Raw genomic sequence first — 22,204 nt, 5'->3', positions numbered from 1 at the left:
CCTCCGCACTCCTCGATGCGCCGAGGTGTAACCTTTGGGAAGCTCATCGGGCGCTAAAACTGTCAATCAGTGTCACAGAGTTTGCACAGGTACGTTCAAGATGTCAAAGATGCATATTTCAGTGTCTTTGAAAGGTTTGTATATCTGCTGGTTAAACGGTTCATTGAACTGCAAACAGGATCCAACAGGTAACCTAGGCGACCAGAAGTGCTTTAAGAATGTCACAGTTGATAAAAACATTTTAAGTTAATAAATGAATAAATAATTGAAGTTCATAGTTAATTGAATGTTGTTTTAAATGGTCTACCAGGTTAAAAACAATATTAAAATAGTTGTACTGTGCCTTTAACAAGGTGACTGTTAACTCCAGCTGAGTTTACCGGGAAGAATCACAGCGAAGCTACGAGGAGATCAAAGAAAGACGGAAGAAAACGTGTTAAACTTTATTTATTCTAGTTTTTGGGATGATTTTTCTTTGCTTTGTCATGGTCTCCATGCAGAGGATCGTATATAATGGAGTTAAACTGGACTTGGTGAGTTAATTACTTTTTTACTTTTGTTTTACTGTGTAACCAGTTAAATGTAAAGTCTTCAGTTTATCTGCTTTATAACTAAGATATAGTTATGAGAGCAGGCAGTGTAGAGAGGGAAGTATGGAAGTAAATCTGTGCCATCTGCATTTGAATTTGAATTTTTTTGCATCGAATTTCAAACACTGAATTTTTTTTCCCATTGAAATCAGACTTTGAATTTTAAAAGCCGTTGAATTTCAAGAACTGAATTATTTTTTTCCTCCTGAATTTTTTCTAATGTTTAAAAAAAATTCAGTATCTCAAATTCAGAGTCACCATCCGGGTAACTAAACAGAAGCAATCGATCCCTGAATCAAATCGTTCATCATCCAGCCAATCAAGTTACGCTCCGTTTGTCCTGTGACCCCCAACACAGGAAAGCAGTGAAGATATGTGGTTAAGCCCACTCAGCTATGTCTCAGCAATGTCTCAGCTACCGGCAGAAATAACGATGAAGAGAAAATGATAAATAAAATGTTAAATACTCACCGAAGCGCTTCAAACGATTTGATTCAGGGATCGATTGCTTCTGTTTAGTTACCTGGATGTTGACTCTGAATTTTTTACACTGAATTTTTTTAAACATTAGAAAAAATTCAGTTCTTGAAATTCAACGGCTTTTAAAATTCAAAGTCTGATTTCAATGAAAAAAAAAATTCAGTGTTTGAAATTCGATGCAAAAAAATTCAGTGCTAAAATTTCAAATTCAAAAGCAGATGGCACAGATTTACTTCCATACGAAAGGCACATTGAAGCAGGACACGTGTGGAGTAGTCGTAGTTAGCAGATGAGAATATATGTTACTGGAATAAATGTTCTGCTAATGTTTTTGTAAATGAATATACAGCTCAATATAGCTCATATACAGCATCATAATGTTCATCCACTGTTTGTCCCCATGAACGCTAAATTCTTCTGTTTTGTTCCTGTTGAGACAAAAACTGATTTTTTTTTTTTTTTTTTATCTGCTGAAAATTGATCTTTTTCAAAACATGTGTTCAGTTTATATTCATACTGTTAATTTAATGCATCTTCATTTTTCAGGATTATTCATCTTAAATCATATAATTAACTAAATTGAATTTGGCACAAACAGAATAACAGAATAGAGTTTGTTCATAAATCACATTAACAACACTTCAAATTACATAAAGACACGAGTGTGAAAGTATTTTATTATTTATGAGAGTTTAACTTTTCATTCCATCACAAACAAACACCAACTATGTAAAAGGAAATATGTAATATCTATAAATTAGCCTTCATATAAGTGATTTTGTAGTTTTCAGACTGATTCCTTCTGTTGGAGGTTTTGTTTTCTGAACCTTTACGGCTCGTATTTAGCTTTAGAGTTTAGATGCATGTTAAGTTTTTAATATTTAATAAAAGTAAAACTTCAAGTAGAAAGTATCAGAGAGCTGCAGACCTCAACCACAGAACATCACAGCAGAGTTTCTTCCACAGTATAAAAATCTAGACTTATTTTATTAATGTTTTTATTCTAATATTTAACCCTCCTGTTGTCCTCGAGTCAAGGAAGGAAGGAAGGGAAGGAAGAAAGAAGGAAGGATGGATGGAAGTGAGGAAGAAGGAAGGAAAGGGGGAAGGAAGAAAGAAGGAAGGATGGAAGTGAGGAAGAAGGAAGGAAAGGGGGAAGGAAGAAAGAAGGAAGGAAAGACATAAGGAAGGAAGGAAAGGGGGAAGGGAGGAAGAAGGGAGCAAGGAAGGAAGGAAGAGAGGGAAGAAGGGAAGGAAGGAACAGATAGGGTCAATTTGACTCGGGAGGACGACACAAGGGTTAATCTCACAGCAGGACAGAAACCAGGACAGGCGACCCAAACACACCAGTGCTGCAGAACATAAAAGCAGGAACGCTGTACAAATAAATAAATTCAGCAAAAATAAAGATCATTAAAAAAAATCATTAAAAGCAAAAAGAGTGCATAAAATAAGAAATGTAACAGAAACAGCTGCTTTGAATCCAGATGTGGTGCCAAAACAGTTCAAATAAAACAACTAGAAGACAAAGATGTGATGAGATGATTAATTACATGCACAACATAACAGAGAGGAGAGAGAAACGGTCTGATGCTCATAAAAACTTAATAAAACTGACTTTTTAAAGTCAGGGGGGTCAAACATGCGGCCCGTGGGCCAGAACCGGCCCGCCGAGGAGTCCAATGCGGCCCACTTTCCTTCCTGTGTTCTTTTCCGTCCATCTTTCCGTCCACCCTTACTTCCTTCCATCTGTCCTTTCTTTCTTTCATCTGTCTTTCACTCCTTCCTTCCTTCCTTTTCTCATCTTCTCCTCCTTCCTTCCATCTTTCCTTCTTTCCTTCCTTTCTTTCCTGTCTTCCCTTCTTTCCTTTTCCCGTCTTCTCCTCCTTCCTTCCAGCTTTCTTTCCTTCCTTCCTTCCTTTCTTTCCTGTCGTCCCCTCCTTCCTTCCTACCCTTTATTTTAATGATCCGGCCCACATAAGATCAAATTGGGCTGTATGTGGCCCTTGAATGAAGATGAGTTTGACACCCCTGGTTTACATCATGATCCAATCTGTATTTCTACAATTAAGTGAAAATCATCTAATTTAAAGTATTAAATATAAAACAATATTGATGTTTTTAGATCTGATGGGTTTTTTGGAGCCTCGTCACTAATGATTCTTATTTTGGGCTCCAGCAACGTTTTGAAATGATTTTAAAATTTAATAAAAAATACATTCAAATAAGTGAGAAGTCATCAAATCCATTGGTGTCATTCTCACAATTTATCACAATTTAGACAAAAAGTAAATTATCTTTGAATATAAAAGGCTGTACAGTAAGTATTCTTTCAGTTTGGGATACTTTCATTTAACAGTAACTTTCATTTAAATGTTTGTTTATGGGAGATTTTGACTGTAAACTGTAGATGTGTATATGATAATGTATATAATCAATACATTTCTATTCTGAGCTTATTTCATAAAATATTATTTAGTGTTTTATTGTTCAACTTTCACTTTTCTTCAAAGCAAATTCATCCGTGAGAACAAATCAAAGCTCTAAATGTGTTTAACCCTCCTGTTGTCCTTGAGTCAAGGAAGGAAAGGAGGGAGGAAGGAAGGACGGTAGGTATGAAAGAAGGACAGAAAGAGAAGGAGGGAGGGAGGGAGGAAAGAAGAAAGGGAGGAAGGAAGGTAGGTATGAAAGAAGGACAGAAAGAGAAGGAGGGAGGGAGGGATAAGGAAGGAAGGAAGGTATGAAAGAAGGACAGAGGAAAGAAAGAAGGAGGGAGGGAGGAAGGAATAAGGAAGGGAGAAAAGGAAAGAAGGGAAGGAAGGAAGGTATGAAAGAAGGACAGAGGAAAGAAAGAAAGAAGGAGGGAGGGAGGGAGGAAGGAATAAGGAAGGGAGGAAAGAAGGGAAGGAAGGAAGGTATGAAAGAAGGACAGAGGAAAGAAAGAAGGAGGGAGGGAGGAAGGAAGGAAGAAGGAGGGAAGAAAGGGGGATGGAGGAAATACAGACGGAAGGAAGGGAGGAAAGAAGAATAAGACTGGGTCAATTTGACCCGGGAGGACGACACAAGGGTTAAAGTTGAACCGCGTTTGAAGAAATGAATCTTTTAATGTTTTAAAGGATTTTATCTTCAGATCCTGTTCGACGTGTTTCTATCGGCTACGAGCAGAAACCACCTGCCGACCTCGTTCAACAGAAAACAGCCTGAACTCAACACGTTACTAGTCTGAAGGCACAAATACTCACAAAGAGAACATTTATTATTTTCCTTTTTAACCCTGAGAGATTTTCTGTTCTTCATAATGTATAAAAACGTTAAAGCTTCAAGAGAAACACATCAAAGTATTTCATTTAAAAAAATAAAATACAGCAACATGAAAAAATACCCGTTAGCCAACCTGAGGCTGAACTCAGTGGCTGAGAAGCAGAGCAGCTGTATTCACTACTCCGATGACGTTAGAGACCGATCTGATCCAACCTCACCGACACAAGCAGGAGGAAGCAGCTCAGATTTTCAGAGTAAAAGTTAAAAGGTCAACACCGTCAGCAACGTTCAACCCCGAAGCAAAATGTTAACACGGCTTCTGTGAATCTTCTGTTTTACCTTCCTTTTGTCCTTTGGTTCATTTTGACGCAGGAAGACAAAACTAGGTTCAGTTTCATTTAAATATAAAAGTATAAAACCTTATTTTTTGAAACCACATTGGATCATATTTCACCGGTTGATGGGAAGAAAACAAAGTTAAGCAAAGTTTCATCGTGTTTCGTTACCGCCTCAGAAGACAGAAATGAGTCCCGGAGTGGAGCAGAAAAGATGAGTAAGTATTAAAATGAAGATGATTATATTAAGGTAAGTGAACAATGTTGTTTCATAAAAACATCGGCAGTGACGGCTGCTCTCAGCTTCGGATCATTCTGATCGACAGACAGCAAAAAGCACTTCGTAAACTTAAAAAATAAAAGTTTCTCTCACAGAGTCCGCTGGGAATATTAAAATCATATTTTAGACTTTAGTAGAAAAATAAAATCTTTGTGTTCCTGGTTCACGTCCTGCAGCGCTGCTAAACGCCGCTGTGCTCCGTTATCCAGCCGCGGTATTTAGTGATTCGGGTGTAGACGCCCGGTTTGTTCCTGCGAGCGCAGCCGTCGCCCCAACTCACCACGCCCGCCAGGAAGACCCGCCCATTAGCACCGGTGACGGACAGCGGGCCGCCAGAGTCACCCTGAGAGAGAGAGAGAGAGAGATATTTACAATTAAAATAACATAATCCTGAAAAGCAATATTATAGATTAATGATTAGTTTATTTTAGATGCATTACATTCTGTATCTTGGGATGTAAGATTCATTTTAAAGTCATAAATCTCTCTAAATCGTTTCCTTTTAAAAAACATTTTAAAAAATCTTTAAAGTAGATTTTAAACAAAGTAGAGGAAATGATGCTTTTCTCTGATGTGTGCTGTGATTGGTTACCTGACAGGCGTCCACGCCTCCTTTCAGGACTCCAGCACACAGCATCCTGTCAGTGACGTCACTCATCAGCTTCTTACACACCGTGCTGTTAATGACCCGAACCTCCGCTTTCTGCAGGATGGTCGCAGCAACGCCTGAAAGACAACGAGAACAAGGTGAGTCAAATGGTTTGTTCTGTTTTAAACACTAAAAAGCTACTTTATATACAGTTAGCTAGTTTACGCTACTTTATATACAGTTAGCTAGTTTACGCTACTTTATATACAGTTAGCTAGTTTACGCTACTTTATATACAGTTAGCTAGTTTACGCTACTTTATATACAGTTAGCTAGTTTATACTACTTTATATGCAGTTAGCTAGCTTATACTATTTTATATACAGTTAGCTAGTTTAGTCCAGTGGTTCCCAACCTAGGGGCGGGGCCCCTCCAAAGTGTCAGCAGATAAATGTGAGGGCTGCTGAGATGATTAATGGGAAAGAAGAAAAAACAAAGTTCTGATTCACATTGTTTTCAGTTTTTGGACTTTTTCTCTAATCTTTGATTTCTGCTGAAATATTGGATCATTTGAACATTTATTGAAATGAAAGCATGTGAGAAGTTTAGAGGGAAGAATCAGTATTTGGTGGAGCTGTTAACAACTCAGACATCTGAAATGTGAGCCGACTACACACTGCTGACTGGTTTCATCTTTAACAATGTGTTGTATTTTAAAAGCTTGTTATATTTTCCATTGAGTCAAATCTGCATCTGAAAAGTAACTAAAGCTGTTAAATAAATGTAGTGGAGTAGAAAGTACCTCTAACTGTACTACAGTAAAGTACTAGTACCTCAAACTGTTCTTAAATACTCAATACTAATTGTTCTTAATAATCAAAGGGTTAGTTTTTAACTCACCTCCCTCTCTGGTGGCTCCCCAGCCGGTGATCCAAGCCTCTTGGCCTGCTGGGAAGTCGTGTGTGGTGGAGGGCAGACAGATGGGCCAGATATTCTGGTTGAGGATGACATCGGAGTCGAGCTCCATCAGAGCGATGTCGTTGTCGTAGGTGCTCGGGTTGTAATCTCTGTGAGCGATGATCCGCTTCAGGTTCCTCCTCACCGTCCACTCATTGGTCAGACCCTGCACGTGTAGCCCCATGAGGGCCTGCCATTGGTCGGCCTGGGAGTACCTGAGACGGCACAGGTGGAAAGGTCAGAGGTCACGTCTGCAGCAGGGAGCAGCTGAATGGAAATGTGAGTTCAGCCTGGAATATTAAAAGTTCTTATACATGCAGAGTTTTATTAAAGGGATATTCCACCCCAGTATATTTTGAAATGTGGCTGTTCAGGTGTATTTGGATTCATTTGACTCATTTATATCACAGGTATCTCAGAGGAAGTGGAGCTGCTCCTACTTGTCTTTCCCGCTGTCCTGGACGCAGTGGGCAGCGGTCACCAGCCAGCGGCGGCTCAACACAGACGCCCCGCACACGTGACCTTTGCCCCTGACCTGGAGGCTGACCTGCCAGGGCCACTCGCCCTCCCGCGACGCCTGACCGCCCACGATACGAGAGCTGCGGTACGGCCGCGTCCCGCACTCTGAAAACACACCATCACAATGTACAGTTAGAGATGAACTACACACTCATCACACTGACTGATTTAAGTCTTTAGTTGTGTGTTGAACGTACCACAGTTGTCCTCATCGGAGCCGTCCTCACAGTCCTGCTCTCCGTCACACTCTGGGTTCTGTTTGCTGATGCAGCGTCCACTTTTACAGCGGAAAGTGAACTCCGAACACTGCTGCATCACCAGAGCTGAAAGACAAGAGAGAGAGAGACAACATAAGCTTCCCAAAGAGCTGCAGTTTACTGGCATGTATGAGAGAAAAGCATCAAATCATCACATCTGAGAAGCTGAAAACAAATATTTTGCTTCACAAATGAGTCCATCAACAAGGCATCATTCTAATACCAACATTCACATCATTTTTCAGCTTACAATCAAGACTAATTGATTGCAGCCTGTGATTCCTGGTGTTTTTTTGGCTCCAGTTGGAACCATTATACATAACGGTGTCAGTTTCTTACATTTTTCACATTTGGACTCATCAGATCCATCGGAGCAGTCGTCTTTTCTGTTACACTTCAACTTCTCTGAGATGCAACGTCCGTTTCTGCAGGTAAACTCTCCCGGTTTGCATTTTCCTTTAAAAGAGGAAGAAATGAAACGACAGTGAGATTTTCATTTTACAGCCTGATGGTGAGTATGGCAACTTGACGTGTTTCTGAAGTTTATCCAACAGTTGGACTCACCACAGTTCTCCTCGTCGCTGTTGTCTCCGCAGTCGTCCAAACCGTCACACGCCCAGAACTTCGGTTTGCAGCGACCGTTTTTACACTTCATCTGAGCCACGTCACACTCTGAGCAGAGACACCAAGAAAAACATGTTACAATACTTCCTGTACTCTGTTTCAGCTGTGAGTCCATCGAGTCCTCCTGAAGACGTAAACCTGACAGAACTACTCACAGAAATACAGACTCATGTTTAAAACCAGCTGAAAATGAGCCGAGCATCATCATCTATGAAATAAATGTGACGTCTTGAGTTAACAGCTGATAAACTTCATCAGAAAACTAAAGCTGATTGTACTCACAAAAGATCTTTGAGTGAATACAGCAGCTGCAGAGAGACACTGACTTTATTTCATCAGCATTAATTATCTACAGTTGATCAGTTTAACCTGAGATCAGAATCACTGATATATGTTTTTTGCTCTTTGCTCATCAAAAAGAAAGAGGAGACATTAAGAGACTGATCAGCGTCTACAGTCAATGATCTGGACTCACTGCAGTTGTCCTCGTCGGTGCCGTCTCCACAGTCGTTCCAGCCGTCACATTGCAGAGTCGTGTTGATGCAAAGGTTGTTGGAGCACTGGAACTGTCCCGGACAAGCTGAGCAATGACATCACACAATCCAAACGTCACTTTTCAACTAAAAACTGATGGTACGCTTTAGAAAGCAGCCAGAATGTGTGTTATTAGATTACAACACTCAAACCATGGCAGCAGTCCTTTATTGAAATCTAAATAAAGAGCGCTGTTCTTACGGTTGGTTGGGACGAAGGCTTCATACTCGGCGGTGAAACCCTGATACACGTAAGACTTGTCCGAGTTGAATTTGACGGTCATCTTGTTGCTTCTGCTGGTGAATACGCTGCTTTCTAGATTACTGCCACAAAGTCTACAACACAGAGAGAAACAGGAAGGTAAGACAGGTGGTTTTATTGACTGTTATAGAACATTAAACATTGATCTTTAGAGCAGCTTAGCTTTCATCTGGTTGTCTTGTTTTTATTGTCTTAAAAGTACAACTGGAGTGGCACCTGTAATCTCATATGTTAAATATACTGACAGCATCATTAGAGAACCACCCACCTGTAAGATAAATCACTAAACCTGGAGTCTAACTTTAAAAGTCTAAAATCATGATCAGAAAGTGATCACAGAGGTTAAAAAGTCATGAGTCTCATGTCTTTAGTTCTCAAGTCTCACTGGTCTCTTTCAGGTCAACATCATCGTGTCCAAGTCGATGGTTTCACTCCAGCCAGCAGCTCCAGAGTCTTAAGGCTAAAGTCTCTTAAAGTTTCTCAGATGGACACTAGCTGCTCCAACTGACTTCCATTCAAAAAGCCTCAAACACCCCAAACAGCACCCAATCTGGAAGCTCCTGGCTCCAAACGGAAAAGATGGCGCCAACCAGAAGCTGCAACTCTGAGCTTCAAACCAGCTTCAACTGAAACCTGCATGTGATGTCACATCTCACTATGTCCATCTTTATTTACACACTGTGGTTCACTCCACTGCTCTTTGATTCTTCTCAACTCTCTCAGGATTAAGATCAAACCGACTGAATGAGCTCATTTGATGACACGGTAGTCATGTCTGTCACTAGAATCGTTTCCAATGCAGGAACTTGGAAGTAATTTTACGAGGCTATGACTGTTGGTGCATGTCTCCATAGCAGGAACCTCCCTGAATGACAATCTGCTGGAACTTTTACAGGGGCTAGACGAGTCCCTGCCTCGAGGTTTGTACTCCATGAGGCCCTGAAACATTCCTGGGTGAGGCTTGAGGTTGACTCAGGTATACTCAAAGTTTGACATCAACAGCAAGCGCCAAAATAAGTGCTTATAAACTGCTGCAGAATGAAAAGGTCAGCTTCAGAGTCCAGTGGGTCCTATCAAGGTCCTACTCTGCAATGGAGACACAACGGCTGAGAGGACCGAGTGAGAAAGTGAAGTTCCCGCCTCCTAAATTTTACACAGAACTTCCTTAATGGAAACAGGACTACTGAGATCTTTTCTACAGGTCTGTGTAATGGAGGACTGATTGACATTATCAATATTATTATTAAGATGTGTTTGGACTTCTGAAAATTCTTGTTGCTGACTCAAGAATTTGACTCTTCAAACAAGACTCTTAAGGACTTGACTTGATAAATGTGGGTAACACTACGTTGTTAGTCTTGACCTCTGACTTGTTAGTTTTGACCTGGACCTTGACTGGTGATGAGACTCACGACTTCATTAAAGTTTGACACCAACTTGTGACTTGGTCCTCTCTGTGATTTATTAAAGATTATAAAAATGATCGTTATATCTCTGGAGCTGCAGTCACATCTGAACCACCTCCATCACATCTGAGTCACATGTTCATCACAGTCTCATCAGTACCGGAGTCTGACCACCAATCAAAGGTAAGAAAGAGGAAAGATGAAACCAGAACAAGCTAAATGTTGGATGATGACCGACCTCTGACCGTTAACATCAACATAATCCATCGGACATCCGGCAGTGTCTCGTCCCAGGGAGAATTCTTTAAACTGCACCTTCACAAACTTTTCTTTTGGGACCTGAAAAAGAAAAAATGACAAAAGATCATAAAAACACAGAATCTGTTAAATATTACACTGAACATTAATCATTTGTCTTTTTTTTTAGAGTAATGTATGTTATATATTAAGTGTGAAATCTAAGAACCACATTTCAACCATTTCTAGATTTATTTTTAAATAGAACAAGTTTTAAAAATCAAAGTTAAATGTTGTTTTCAGGTGCATCAGAGCAGGACGCCATTTGATCTTTTCTTTTAATTGTGCGTCTTTAGAATAATGTTGGTTAATTAAAGGACTGTCCACATGGTGATGAAGACATTGGAGAATGACATGCAGGAAAGGACCACTCGGTGCGGGATTCGAACCGGGGTTGCCTGCAGCGAGGACTGTAACCTCAACACATGGGGCGGGTGCTCTACCCGCTGAGCTATGCTCTACCAAGAGAGATATTTGACCATTTTCACTAAACCTGTATCAGTTGTTCAGTGATGCCCTCGACTCTGCTGTAATCAGTTACGAGCCGCCATAATCTACACTTCACTTTGTTCTTCACATGTTTTTTTTTAAATGCGTCCTAAATACAGTTTTGAAGGACGAAAAAGAAAATCTAAAATAACCAAACAGGTCAGATTGTAGCTTTAAGTAAGAGTACAGAAAGAAAAACAGGTAGGTTAGGAGTCATACTGAAGTGATTACATGTAAACCTCCAAATTATATAAGATGAAGTCATTTGATAAAGTGGTTGAAACTAGGTTAGGGACATACAATAGATAAACAGGACAATTAAGGGCATAATGTCAACTGATCAATGAATACCTTTAATATCAGTGGCCAAAAACACACCATCACAAACTGGAGATAAAACAGTGCTAATGATCAATAGACTGGAGTCATACATCACATTTACATCATTTAGACCTGTTTTTGATTATTGTCTGACAGGTGACACACACTACTTGCATTAACCCAGGGTGCTCATTAATTACTCAGATCAGTGTTTTTATATAAGCAGAGACTGACCTCGATTTCCCAGACACACGTGGTTTCTGGAGGATAGTTGGAGGGGAAGAAAGGTGAAGAGAAGGATCCTTTATCTGCTGTCAGTTTCCCTCCACAGCCTGAACAATGAGAGACGAGTCATCAATCAATCTGTTCATGGGTCTGAATGTAGAGACGCTAAGATGATTAAATATTATGACACTACAAATGAAAAGTCACTAAATCTTAAATCTTACTTTCTTTTTCTTTTTAACAAATGGACTAGAAATGTAATAATTAGTCAATTATCTGATCAACTCGCCAAAATTCTGATTCCAGCTTCTTAAATGTGAATATTTACTGTTTCTTTTAGTACAATCTGACATTAAACTGAAATAAAATGTCAAAAAAAAAGGTGACAAATGTTCATCACAGTTCTCAAAAACTCACTCAAAACTCAAAATAATTCAGTTTACTGTCACACGAAACTAAGAAAGAAAAAGAGAAATGTTCCACAATTGTTTTAACTGTAATTAATTCCAACTAATCAATTAACTAATGTTCCTCAGCTCTGGGAAAATGTGAAGTGACTCCACAGATAAAATGAATCAGAAACAAAAATCAACACATTGATCAAATAAAATGTGACACAACACAACTTGAAACAAATGAAATGATCTCAGTTTTAGCCTCTAATGAAGAGAGATTACAGCTCAGAGTGTTTTCATACTTGCTGCATTGAGAGGGATCTGGGAGTAGTTGGCTCTGAAGCCGGGGAAGTTCTTCTCCTCGCTGGTGATCAGAGTCAACAACATGACGTTCCCCGAGGACAAGAAGGACAGAGAGCCGTGAGGGTATCCACACTGTCTGAGAGACGACACACTGTTAGTCTGAGAGACTGAAACTAAGCAACAACCTGAACCAGAGTGTTTCCATGTGATGCTACTTTCTACTCCACTACATTTGTTTAACAGCTTTAGTTACTTTCCAGATGCAGATTTGACTCAATGGAAAATATAACAAGCTTTTAAAATCCAACACATTGTTAAAGATGAAACCAGTCAGCAGTGTGTAGTCGGCTCACAGTTCAGATGTCTATGAGTTGTTAACAGCTCCACCAAATACTGATTCTTCCCTCTAAACTTCTCACATGTCTGTCTACTGCTTAATAAAGGCGTCTATGCCAACAAAATCTTTTTTTTTATTTTAAAGAAATCATTTTAATTTAAAACATCAAATAGGTTTTTTTTACAGTGGAAGTTTTAGTGATGGTATTACTGATGGATTGAGCTCTGATGAAGTGTTTGTCGTCTCTTTACATCAAAGATAAACTGATGAGTGGGTTTCATTGATGCAGCTGTCTGTCACTACCAGGATTACAGCCAGTGAGCTTTGAGCTGATCTTCTCTGATACTAAAATATTTGCTCAGGCTGTCGTCTGACTGTAGATATTAATACTCAGAGTTTCTGTCTAACCCTAACTGACCTGACACTCCAGACATTAAATATATCAGCTTTCAGCAGCATTAACATATTTAAACTTACATTAAAAGTGCTTTCTTTGAATTATTTGACATGTGAGAAGCTTTAAATCACTACATGGACGTTAAGTGTTTGCATCAGTCTCACTCTGTCAGCACGCGGGGCTCCATGGCAACCAGAGCGTCGTAGATCTTGATGAAGTCCTCCTGGCAGTCCTCCTCCAGGATCAGAGTGTGGAAGTCCAGCTTGACTCGATGACCTCGGTCGGCCCTAAGCTGCCACTGCAGGAGAGCGTTGGGAGGATACGAAGAGTCTGGAAACCCTGGAGACTGGACCAGACCCGCTTTCCTGACGTGGACGTTGAAGGACTTCTTCTCTGGAAATATAATATAAGAGGTCAGCTGTTAGGACCGAGCACCAGTTTTCATTAAAGCATCATTAACCAGCGCAGAGGAAACACACTCATCTCAGGTGACACACACATTTATTTATTTATCTTTGCAAAAACTGCACTAACCTCCACATCAGTGTCAGCTCATTTATATTGTTTGATGTGCTTTGAAAGACGCCTTTAAATAAAGTTCATTATTATTATTATTATTATACATGAACATTTGCTCTATGTTGGTAATCCATTATTATCCTGTTTCTGCTTCATTAACAGTTGATTCAAAGTTTAATTCAAACATTAAACTTTAATATCTGGAACTTTAATTCAGCTTCATTTTAGCACCATGTTCTGTTCAATAATGGTTTTAATGCCTTTCAGCTTCTGTTGACAGAATAAAAATAATCTCACAAGTCAACGTTTTTTACAACCTACAAATGTCTACAATAGAGTCAAACTCATTTTTATTCAAGGGCCACATACAGACCAACTTGATCTCATGTGGGCCGGATCATTAAAAAGATGGAAGGAAGGAAGGAAGGAAAATAAAGGGAGAAAGGACAGACTGAAGGAAGGGAGAAAGGAAGAGAAGACAAGAAGGAAGGAAGGAAAAGAAGACAGGAAGGGAAGATGAAAGGGAGGAAGGACAGATGGAAGGGAGGGAAGAAAGACAGATTGAAGGAAGGAAAAGAAAGGGAGAAAGGATAGATGGAAGGAAGGGAAGAAGGAAGAGAAGACAAGAAGGAAGGAAGGAAAAGAAGACATGAAACAAAGATGGAAGGAAGAGAGGGAGCAAGGACAGATAGAAGGAAGGAATAGAAGAGAGGAAGGGAAGAAGGAAGTAAGGAAGGACGGACAGAAGGAAGGAAGGAAGGAAGGAAAAGAACACAGGAAGGAAAGTGGGCCGGATTGCACTCCTCGGCGGGCCGGTTCTGGCCTGCGGGCCGCATGTTTGACCCCCCGCTCTTGAGTCTTGGGTCGAGGGTCGTGGGGCTGCAGTCAATCACAACGCTAACAATCACCTTTAAATTCCGCCTTAAAACATGACGAACAGATTCAGTCTCATATTCATTTCTTGAAGATGGAATTAAATCATATCTTTTTTTGTGTTTGGTGTCTATAAATAAAATTAATAATAATAATAATAATAGTAGAGACAGAACCAATCAAACTAGGGCTGGGCAATAAAGCATTATATATAAATATGGTGACATCTCGTCTTAGAATTTGGATATTGGGATATCGTGATAAGGTGAAAAGTGTCTTTTCCTGGTTTTAAAGGAGCATTACAGTAAAATGATGTAATGTTTCTAGTTGTTCTGGTTCTTGCTTTTACCTACTTTGTCATTATATCCAAATTAATGATGATTATTTATAAAAAAATCTTATCGATATCGAGGTATCTGGTATAAAATATTGTGATATGATTTTATGTGTATCGCCCAGCCGTAATACAAACTCACATTTACACCTGCGGTTAATTTAGAGTCATTAATGAACCAAACCTGCATGTTTTTGGTATGAAGGAGGAAGCCACCAGTGTTAATATGAACTATGAAAGTTAAGGCTTGATCAATAAGACATAAATTCTTACCAGTAAACGAGCTTCTCATCATGCGTGGATCTTTAGCTGTGAGCAGAGAGACAAAATATGTGTTAAACTCAGTTAAAAGCAGTTTAACTCAGAAGAATCACATCACTTATAAACCTTTAACATTTATCTCAACATGTCCTCACACTTCATACATCATCCCTCCTGTACTGGTGTCTGATGGTGTTTGTTTCTGTAACGCTGCCCCCTGCTGGTCACTGACCGTCTCTACACATTCATTCAACATCAATATATAAAACTGGTTTATTACAACTTGGAAGTTATTTTAAGTGTTTTTTCATCATTTTTATTCTGAGATCATCGTGAGTCTCCACAACAGTCCTGACAGTTTTTATTTTAAACATTTCCAATATACATTTTCTGTCTAGAGCTGCAACAATTAGTCAATTTATTCAAATTATTCAGTCATTTTTTAAAGAAAAGGTCAAAATTCTCTGATTCAGCTTCTTAAATGTGAATATAATATTTTATGGTTTTTTATGACAGTAAACTGAATATTTTTGAGTTGTGGACAAAGTGAGACATTTAAAAAGTCATCTTGGACATCAGGAAACAGTGATCCACATTTTATGACATTTTATGACATTTTCTGGACCAAAAAACGAATCAAGAAAACAATCAACAGATGAATCCATAAAGTTGGTTGCAGCTCTTAAACTATTCTGATTATCGTTTTCAGTCATTCTTTAAGCAAATATGCCCAAAATCTTCTAGTTTGAGCTTCTATGATGTGATTATTTAATGTTTTTTTAATGTCATTGATGACTTCAGACTGATCATCTTCATTATCAGACACAATAAAACATTTAAAACACATCATCTTTGACTTTGAATGAGTCATTTTACTGTTTTCTGACTGTTTATCACCGAATCATTGATGAATATAAAGGTTATTGCAGCTGTGGTGGATGTGAGTCGCTGTCAAACCTCGTGAGACGACGCTGTTGACGTTAAGATGGTTGGTGGGTTTCAGCGGTATCAGACGTCCACGGCTCGAATGACTTCCTGTCGGCGGCTCCAGAGACTCGATGGCTTCGTCCACTGAACCCTGCTGAGGGACAGGAAGCTCGAACTCTGACTCGTAGTACGCAACCACGCTGTCTCCGTCTCCCTCGCTGCAGCAAAGGATAAAGTGATGTAGCATAGCATAGCTTAGCATAAAGACTGGAAGCGGGGGGAAACTGCTAGCCTCGCTCTGTCCAAAGATCTAAATATACAGCTGTCAGCTCCTTTAAAGATCACTCATTAACTTTGTTTAATCTGAAACAGAAACTGAATCAGTCTTATGGCTTTATGAGCAGTTATGAGCTCAACTATGAACTCATCCTTCAATAGAAACTATTGAAACACTGACACACGTTATATATACACGGGTCAGTGATGTTTGTTAGTGTCCATGTGGTGTAATTTAAATTTAAAGGGTTAAAATGTGAAAGTAAACGTATGAATAACTTCACACATGCTTTTTTTGTGGACCCAGCATCAAATTTCTGCTTTTAATCCATTTAGAGAGAATATATTAGAGGGTTATGGTAAAAATGTCTAAGTGGTGTAACCATAAAAACTTTGTACCGAATAATTCAACGTTGCTTAAAAACAGTAACTAGTCAATAAAACACCTTCCTTCCTCCCTCCCTTCCTTCCTTCCTTCCTTCCTTCCTTCCTTCCTACTAACACCATATCAACTAGTTTGGCATGATCTTACTAACTAATTACTAACCCTAACCCCATACAGCTTTTATATTAAATAAAGCTAATGGAATACTATTGTTCTAAATATTACATTTCATCTGGTTACCATGGAGACCAGGAAACATTTATCATTATTTTGTGGTTACACCATTTGACATTTTCAGGAGCATTCAGTCTGACTTTTGGTAAAAAAAGTGGTGCAAATGTCATTTAAATGATATAAAACCAACAAAAATACTAAATGTACATTTTAACAAACCTGATGCTGCTTTTAAAACTAGTTTTAATATATTTATGAATTGATCATCTTTAGGATTTAGTGTTTACTGTTTAAAGGTAAAGTGTTGGATGGGTACCTGAACGCCTGCACCGAGGACTCTCTGAAGTATTTACCCAGCACTGAGTTTTTGGAGTAAATGAGTTTCAGCTGAAAGATTAAAAACAAAAAGGTCACATTAACATCTGTTCAGTGTCACAATAACCAAAGCAGAAGAAGAGACACAGAAGCAGAAGTATAAACCAGGCGTGTAGATCTCCCATGATGCTTTTCAGCACAGTGTGAATGTGTCTCACCTGCTTCTTCACCAGAGAAGCTAGTTTGTTAAACGGTTGGCTGCCTGGATCTTCATACGCTGCCATGAACGGCTGGTTACTGATTCCCATCGAGCCGATGTAGATTCTCTTCACTCTGACATCTCGACGCACTGAAGACACAAACATGTTCACACTGTTTATTTATCTGCTGTGAGTTTAATGATGAGTGTCCTCTATCTGCAGGCTGAGTGACTTTTAAGACCTTTAGTAGTAGTAGTACTTTATGGGGTAGTAGTAATACATGTAGTGGTTGTTTTTACAGTAGTAGTAGGAGGAGGAGTACGTGTTGTGTTAATAATGTGCTTTCAATGGAAATGATGGAGGACACAATACAAGTATTAGTAGTATTTTAGTAGTATGAGTGTGTTTGTCAGTAAATCTCCTCTTAGTGTTTCCTGTTTCTCTGTGGTATAGTATATATAGTATATATGGTTATATATGGTATATATATGTTTCTCTGTGGTGGAAGTATAGTAACAAAAAGACTTTGCTACTAAAAACACTGTAACGTTGAAACATAGAAGATGAAGATGAAGACTCATTCAGACGCTGAAGCTTCATATTAGCTTCACATCTACTTTATAATCCATGTTTCCACAGAAGGAGGACTGTGGGTTTAGTCCTCCATCACTTCCATCTAATTGATCTAATGCTCAGTATGAACAGGAGGAATCATTACACACACATAAACCAGTCTCATGTTACTTTGAGACTGGTCTGGATGTGTTGGAGGCAAAACAATGAAAACTTATCTCAGTTTCTAGCTGCACTGTTTGTCTAAGCAGCATAAAGCTTCATATCAGTGTGCTGTTTGCCTGCAGCTCAGAGTCACTTTCAATTACAGTTGTGATCTAAAGGCTCTGCTATGTGGTTGAGCCTGCTGTGAGAGATCTGAGCTGTGCACTTCCTGTTGCTGGATGAATAGAGATAGTTATGATGAGCTCACAGTGGAAATGCCAGACCAGCAGTCCGGTCAGCAGAGACAGAGCGAGGGCTGAGAGCAGCAGGCCCACGCCGATCCACAGCTTCTTCCTGCGGCCCGGTTTCTTCTCCAGATGTTTGGAGTCGGAGGCCGGCAGGAACTGAAGCGCCGTGTCCCATTCTGCGTCCTGTGGAGAGATCAGAGGAGCTCAGAGTTAAAAGAGTCTCAGTGACTTTGTTTAAACATCGACACAGACGAGAGGAAACACGCTGATGTCGGTCGAGCATTTCTTTGGTTCTGATTACCTTAAACACTTCTCTGTGCTCATTTAAGTGAAGCAGCCCAGGAAACTCTACAGATACACTGTCTGTTTAATTTTTAAAAGGAACTTTCTAACGTGATGATGATGGCGAAATATAATCTCACTCTTCTAGAGAAACATTAATAATACAATAATTTATTAGAGCTAGAAGTCAACCAATGTGACCAAATCACCATTTTCGGACATTTTATTGATATATCTAATTGATTAATCAAGTAAACAACCAACAGATTAATTGATAATAATCTTTAGTTGCTGCCTTAACTAATAAAGAAAATGATTATTCATTCATTAAACCAGCAGCTGATTGACGTTGAGCTTTGGTTCGACCTTGAGTGGTTACGACTCTTCATCCTGTCAGTCTGGTCTGATCTGTTCTGACATCACAAACCTGTTTTACACTCAGGTTCATTCACACAGCGAGCATCTGTTGTGTGCTCAGACCTCAGAGCTTTGACTTCTGCTTTTGTTCAGTGTTCATGTGTCTCAGAGTGACTGATGGAGAGCTGTCAGTGTCAGTGTGTGAGACAGTGAGGGTGGAGCTGCTGCTGGGTGGAGATGCTTCAGCGTGTTGTGTCCTGCCAACAACAATAACAGAGTTGCTCCACACCTCTCCTGATCCACCTCTCTCTACTGATCCACCTCTCTCTACTGATCCACCTCTCTACTGATCCACCTCTCTCTACTGATCCACCTCTCTGCTGCTCCACAAACCAACAAACCCGCCAGCAGCAGAATCAGGCCAGAGTTCACAGCTAACAGCACACAGACGAGGTGTTCAGGGTCGCTCAGTGCTAACAGCTAGCAGCTAACAGCTAACAGCTAACAGTGAGATAATGTTACAGGGAGCAGCTGCATGAACCTGAACGCACACAAAGACAAATATGCAGACGCATTCTTTTCTTTTCATTAATGAAACCGTGTGTCCACATTGTTCTGGTTGATCCAGCTCACTGCTGCTACTAGTACTGCTACAAAAAGTACTACTTCTACTATTACTACTACTGAAACAACTACTGTTACTACTACAAAAGGTACTATTTCCACTAATACTACTACAGTAATAACTACTATTACTTGTGTTACCACTGCTACTGTAACCAGACACACACTGTCACAGTTATCTAAAAATGGATTTATGACTTTACTCAGTAGTTTGTATATGAACATGCTGCCTGCTGTCAGAGACACAAAGCAGGAGAAGAAGAAGACGTGCAGTTTCTCCACCAGTAGAACATCAGTGTGACTCTTTATAGAGTTTATATCGTGGACTATAAACCATCATCAGCTGTGATATCTTATCATGAGAAGTGTGACCAATGAGCTCACACTGAAACCAACATACAGGGTGTGTCACAACTATACATGAAAGAAGAAATAGTTTATGTGTACGCCTTCGACTGCAGCTGGTTTCAGCCTAAACATTGTTTTAATATTCAGATTTGATCTCTCAGCTTCTTCCTCAAAACCTGGAACTGAAAAACCAGTCTGACTCAACTTCTGTTTTTAAATGTGTGCATGTTTTTAATACACATGTAAAAGTACTGCAGTATTATAGTGATGTAGTATGCAGTATTACAGTAAAAGTACTGCAGTATTATAGTGATGTAGTATGCAGTATTACAGTAAAAGTACTGCAGTATTATAGTGATGTAGTATGCAGTATTACAGTAAAAGTACTGCAGTATTATAGTGATGTAGTATGCAGTATTACAGTAAAAGTACTGCAGTATTATAGTGATGTAGTATGCAGTATTACAGTAAAAGTAGTGATATATTATTATAGATGACATCATTAGATTGGTGGAGCTGTTAACAACTCATAGACATCTGAAATGTGAGCCGACTACACACTGCTGACTGGTTTCATCTTCAACAATGTGTTGGATTATAAAAGCTTGTTATGTTTTCCATTGAGTCAAATCTGCATCTGAAAAGTAACTAAAGCTGTTCAATAAATGTAGTGGAGTAGAAAGTACTAGTACCTCTAACTGTACTACAGTAAAGTACTAGTACCTTTAACTGTGCTACAGTAAAGTACTAGTACCTCTAACTGTACGACAGTAAAGTACTAGTGCCTCTAACTGTACTACAGTAAAGTACTAGTACCTTTAACTGTACTACAGTAAAGTACTAGTGCCTCTAACTGTACTACAGTAAAGTACTAGTACCTCTAACTGTACTACAGTAAAGTACTAGTGCCTCTAACTGTACTACAGTAAAGTACTAGTACCTCTAACTGTACTACAGTAAAGTACTTATATACATGTTGTTAGTAATCTTCCAGCACTGATCACACATTAGATATGAAGGGTTAAAAATAATGTAATGTATAAAACCATTACAAGCTGACTGAAGCCAGTACAGACAGAAACCAGTACAGACTACAGAAACCAGTACAGACTACAGAAACCAGTACAGACAGAAACCAGTACAGACTACAGAAACCAGTACAGACTACAGAAACCAGTACAGACAGAAACCAGTACAGACTACAGAAACCAGTACAGACTACAGAAACCAGTACAGACTACAGAAACCAGTACAGACAGAAACCAGTACAGACTACAGAAACCAGTACAGACTACAGAAACCAGTACAGACTACAGAAACCAGTAGCTACAGTCTGGATTAAAAACCTCCACAGACACTTTAACACTTGACAGCATTAAAATGATGATTACTAATCTCTGCATCATCATCATCATCATTATTATTGTTATTATTATTATGATTATTGTGACGTGTTTACTGGTTTCGGCTCTTTCTCTCTGATCTCAGCTGATACTGACAAACCTGCCCGGCCTGTGACGTCACGGCTCTCCTGTTACAGGTGCAGGACTCACCTGTTTGGGGCTGAAGCGAAGTCCTGAGTCCATTGAGTCCATGTTGACTTCAGGTCTCTGTAGATTTATACCAGTTATTTATGTATTTATTATAATTATTCCTCAGTCCTCAGGTTGAGTGTGTTTTCCCGCCGCTGAGTCTCTGCTGCCATCACTGAGCCGCTGACATGGCGACTACAGGTGAGCCGGCAGGTAGAAGAGACACAAAAAACAACAACAAAAAAAAACACTTTAAATCCAAATGTGAAAGTTTAAAGCGACGCAGAAAGTTTAGGAGTCGTTCCTGTTCCCGGGCTTCTGTCTGAGCAGCTGCAGACGGATTTAAACGGGTTTGTTTTAGGTTTATTTACCGGAGAGTCAGAGACAGACCGACAGACCAGCCGACGAAGAAGGAAACTAGCAAAGTAAAGAGCAGAGAGAGAGAGAGAGAGGGGAGGAGAACACGAACACACACACACACATACATACATACATACACACACCTACCTGACATCCCATAATACCCTGCGTCACTTTTTTAAACTTTATTAACAACAACGTAATGACAGGACAGGTATATAAAGGTGTAGCTACATAAACAGACATACCGGTGTTTCGGTTGAACTGGTCACCGTGTTAACTGGTGACTGAGAGATCAACGAGTCTCCTAAACACAATTAATAAAAACGTATAGAAATGGTTAGCATGACTTAGATATTAAACACAGATCAACATGTATTTTTTTAAGGATTAAACTATAATTAGGAGAACAACGACGTGAAAGTCACCATTTAACACGGTCACCAGTTCAACCGAAACACCTGCAGACAGAGAAATTATTACAATGGTTTCAGATTATAAAGAGAGCCTTGAATGTTAATGAGAACAGCTGGGTGTACACTGAGGGGTTTACACTAGTTATTTTTAAAATGTATTCGTCATTATAACTCAATTCGCCTAACTTAAACTCTAAGG

The 22,204-nt window shown here is 39.4% G+C and overlaps 1 protein-coding gene across 1 annotated transcript; it reads right to left on the bottom strand.

The window, feature by feature from the left end:
• Positions 1–5,127: 5,127 nt before the first annotated feature.
• On the bottom strand, positions 5,128–21,292 carry LOC128357745 (suppressor of tumorigenicity 14 protein homolog). Its single transcript, XM_053318115.1, has 20 exons — positions 21,251–21,292; positions 18,107–18,269; positions 17,140–17,270; positions 16,923–16,993; positions 15,802–15,989; positions 14,857–14,892; positions 14,726–14,733; positions 13,022–13,275; positions 12,123–12,259; positions 11,435–11,532; positions 10,332–10,432; positions 8,628–8,761; positions 8,368–8,472; positions 7,833–7,940; positions 7,608–7,724; positions 7,209–7,334; positions 6,933–7,116; positions 6,436–6,707; positions 5,539–5,672; positions 5,128–5,289 (listed from the first exon to the last, which is right to left on the bottom strand). The coding sequence occupies exons 1-20, from the start codon at positions 21,290–21,292 to the stop codon at positions 5,128–5,130; spliced, it is 2,571 nt and encodes an 856-aa protein (XP_053174090.1).
• Between the last annotated feature and the right edge of the window lie 912 nt (positions 21,293–22,204).

This window comes from Scomber japonicus, chromosome 4 (genome assembly GCF_027409825.1).
Source record: "Scomber japonicus isolate fScoJap1 chromosome 4, fScoJap1.pri, whole genome shotgun sequence".
NCBI classification, from domain to species: Eukaryota; Metazoa; Chordata; class Actinopteri; order Scombriformes; family Scombridae; genus Scomber; species Scomber japonicus.
Note: the sequence above shows the minus strand (reverse complement) of the source record. Positions and strands in the feature narration are given on the sequence as shown.

What these genes read in the sequence shown, in the direction of transcription:
- LOC128357745 (XM_053318115.1), bottom strand. Translation starts at nt 21,292, where the DNA reads ATGGACTCAATGGACTCAGGACTTCGCTTCAGCCCCAAACAG. An exon ending in GTTGATGTTAACGGTCAGAG is followed by an intron (nt 8,762 to 10,331) that starts GTCGGTCATCAT and finishes TCTGTGTTGTAG; the next exon opens with ACTTTGTGGCAGTAATCTAG. An exon ending in CAGGACAGCGGGAAAGACAA is followed by an intron (nt 6,708 to 6,932) that starts GTAGGAGCAGCT and finishes GTGCCGTCTCAG; the next exon opens with GTACTCCCAGGCCGACCAAT.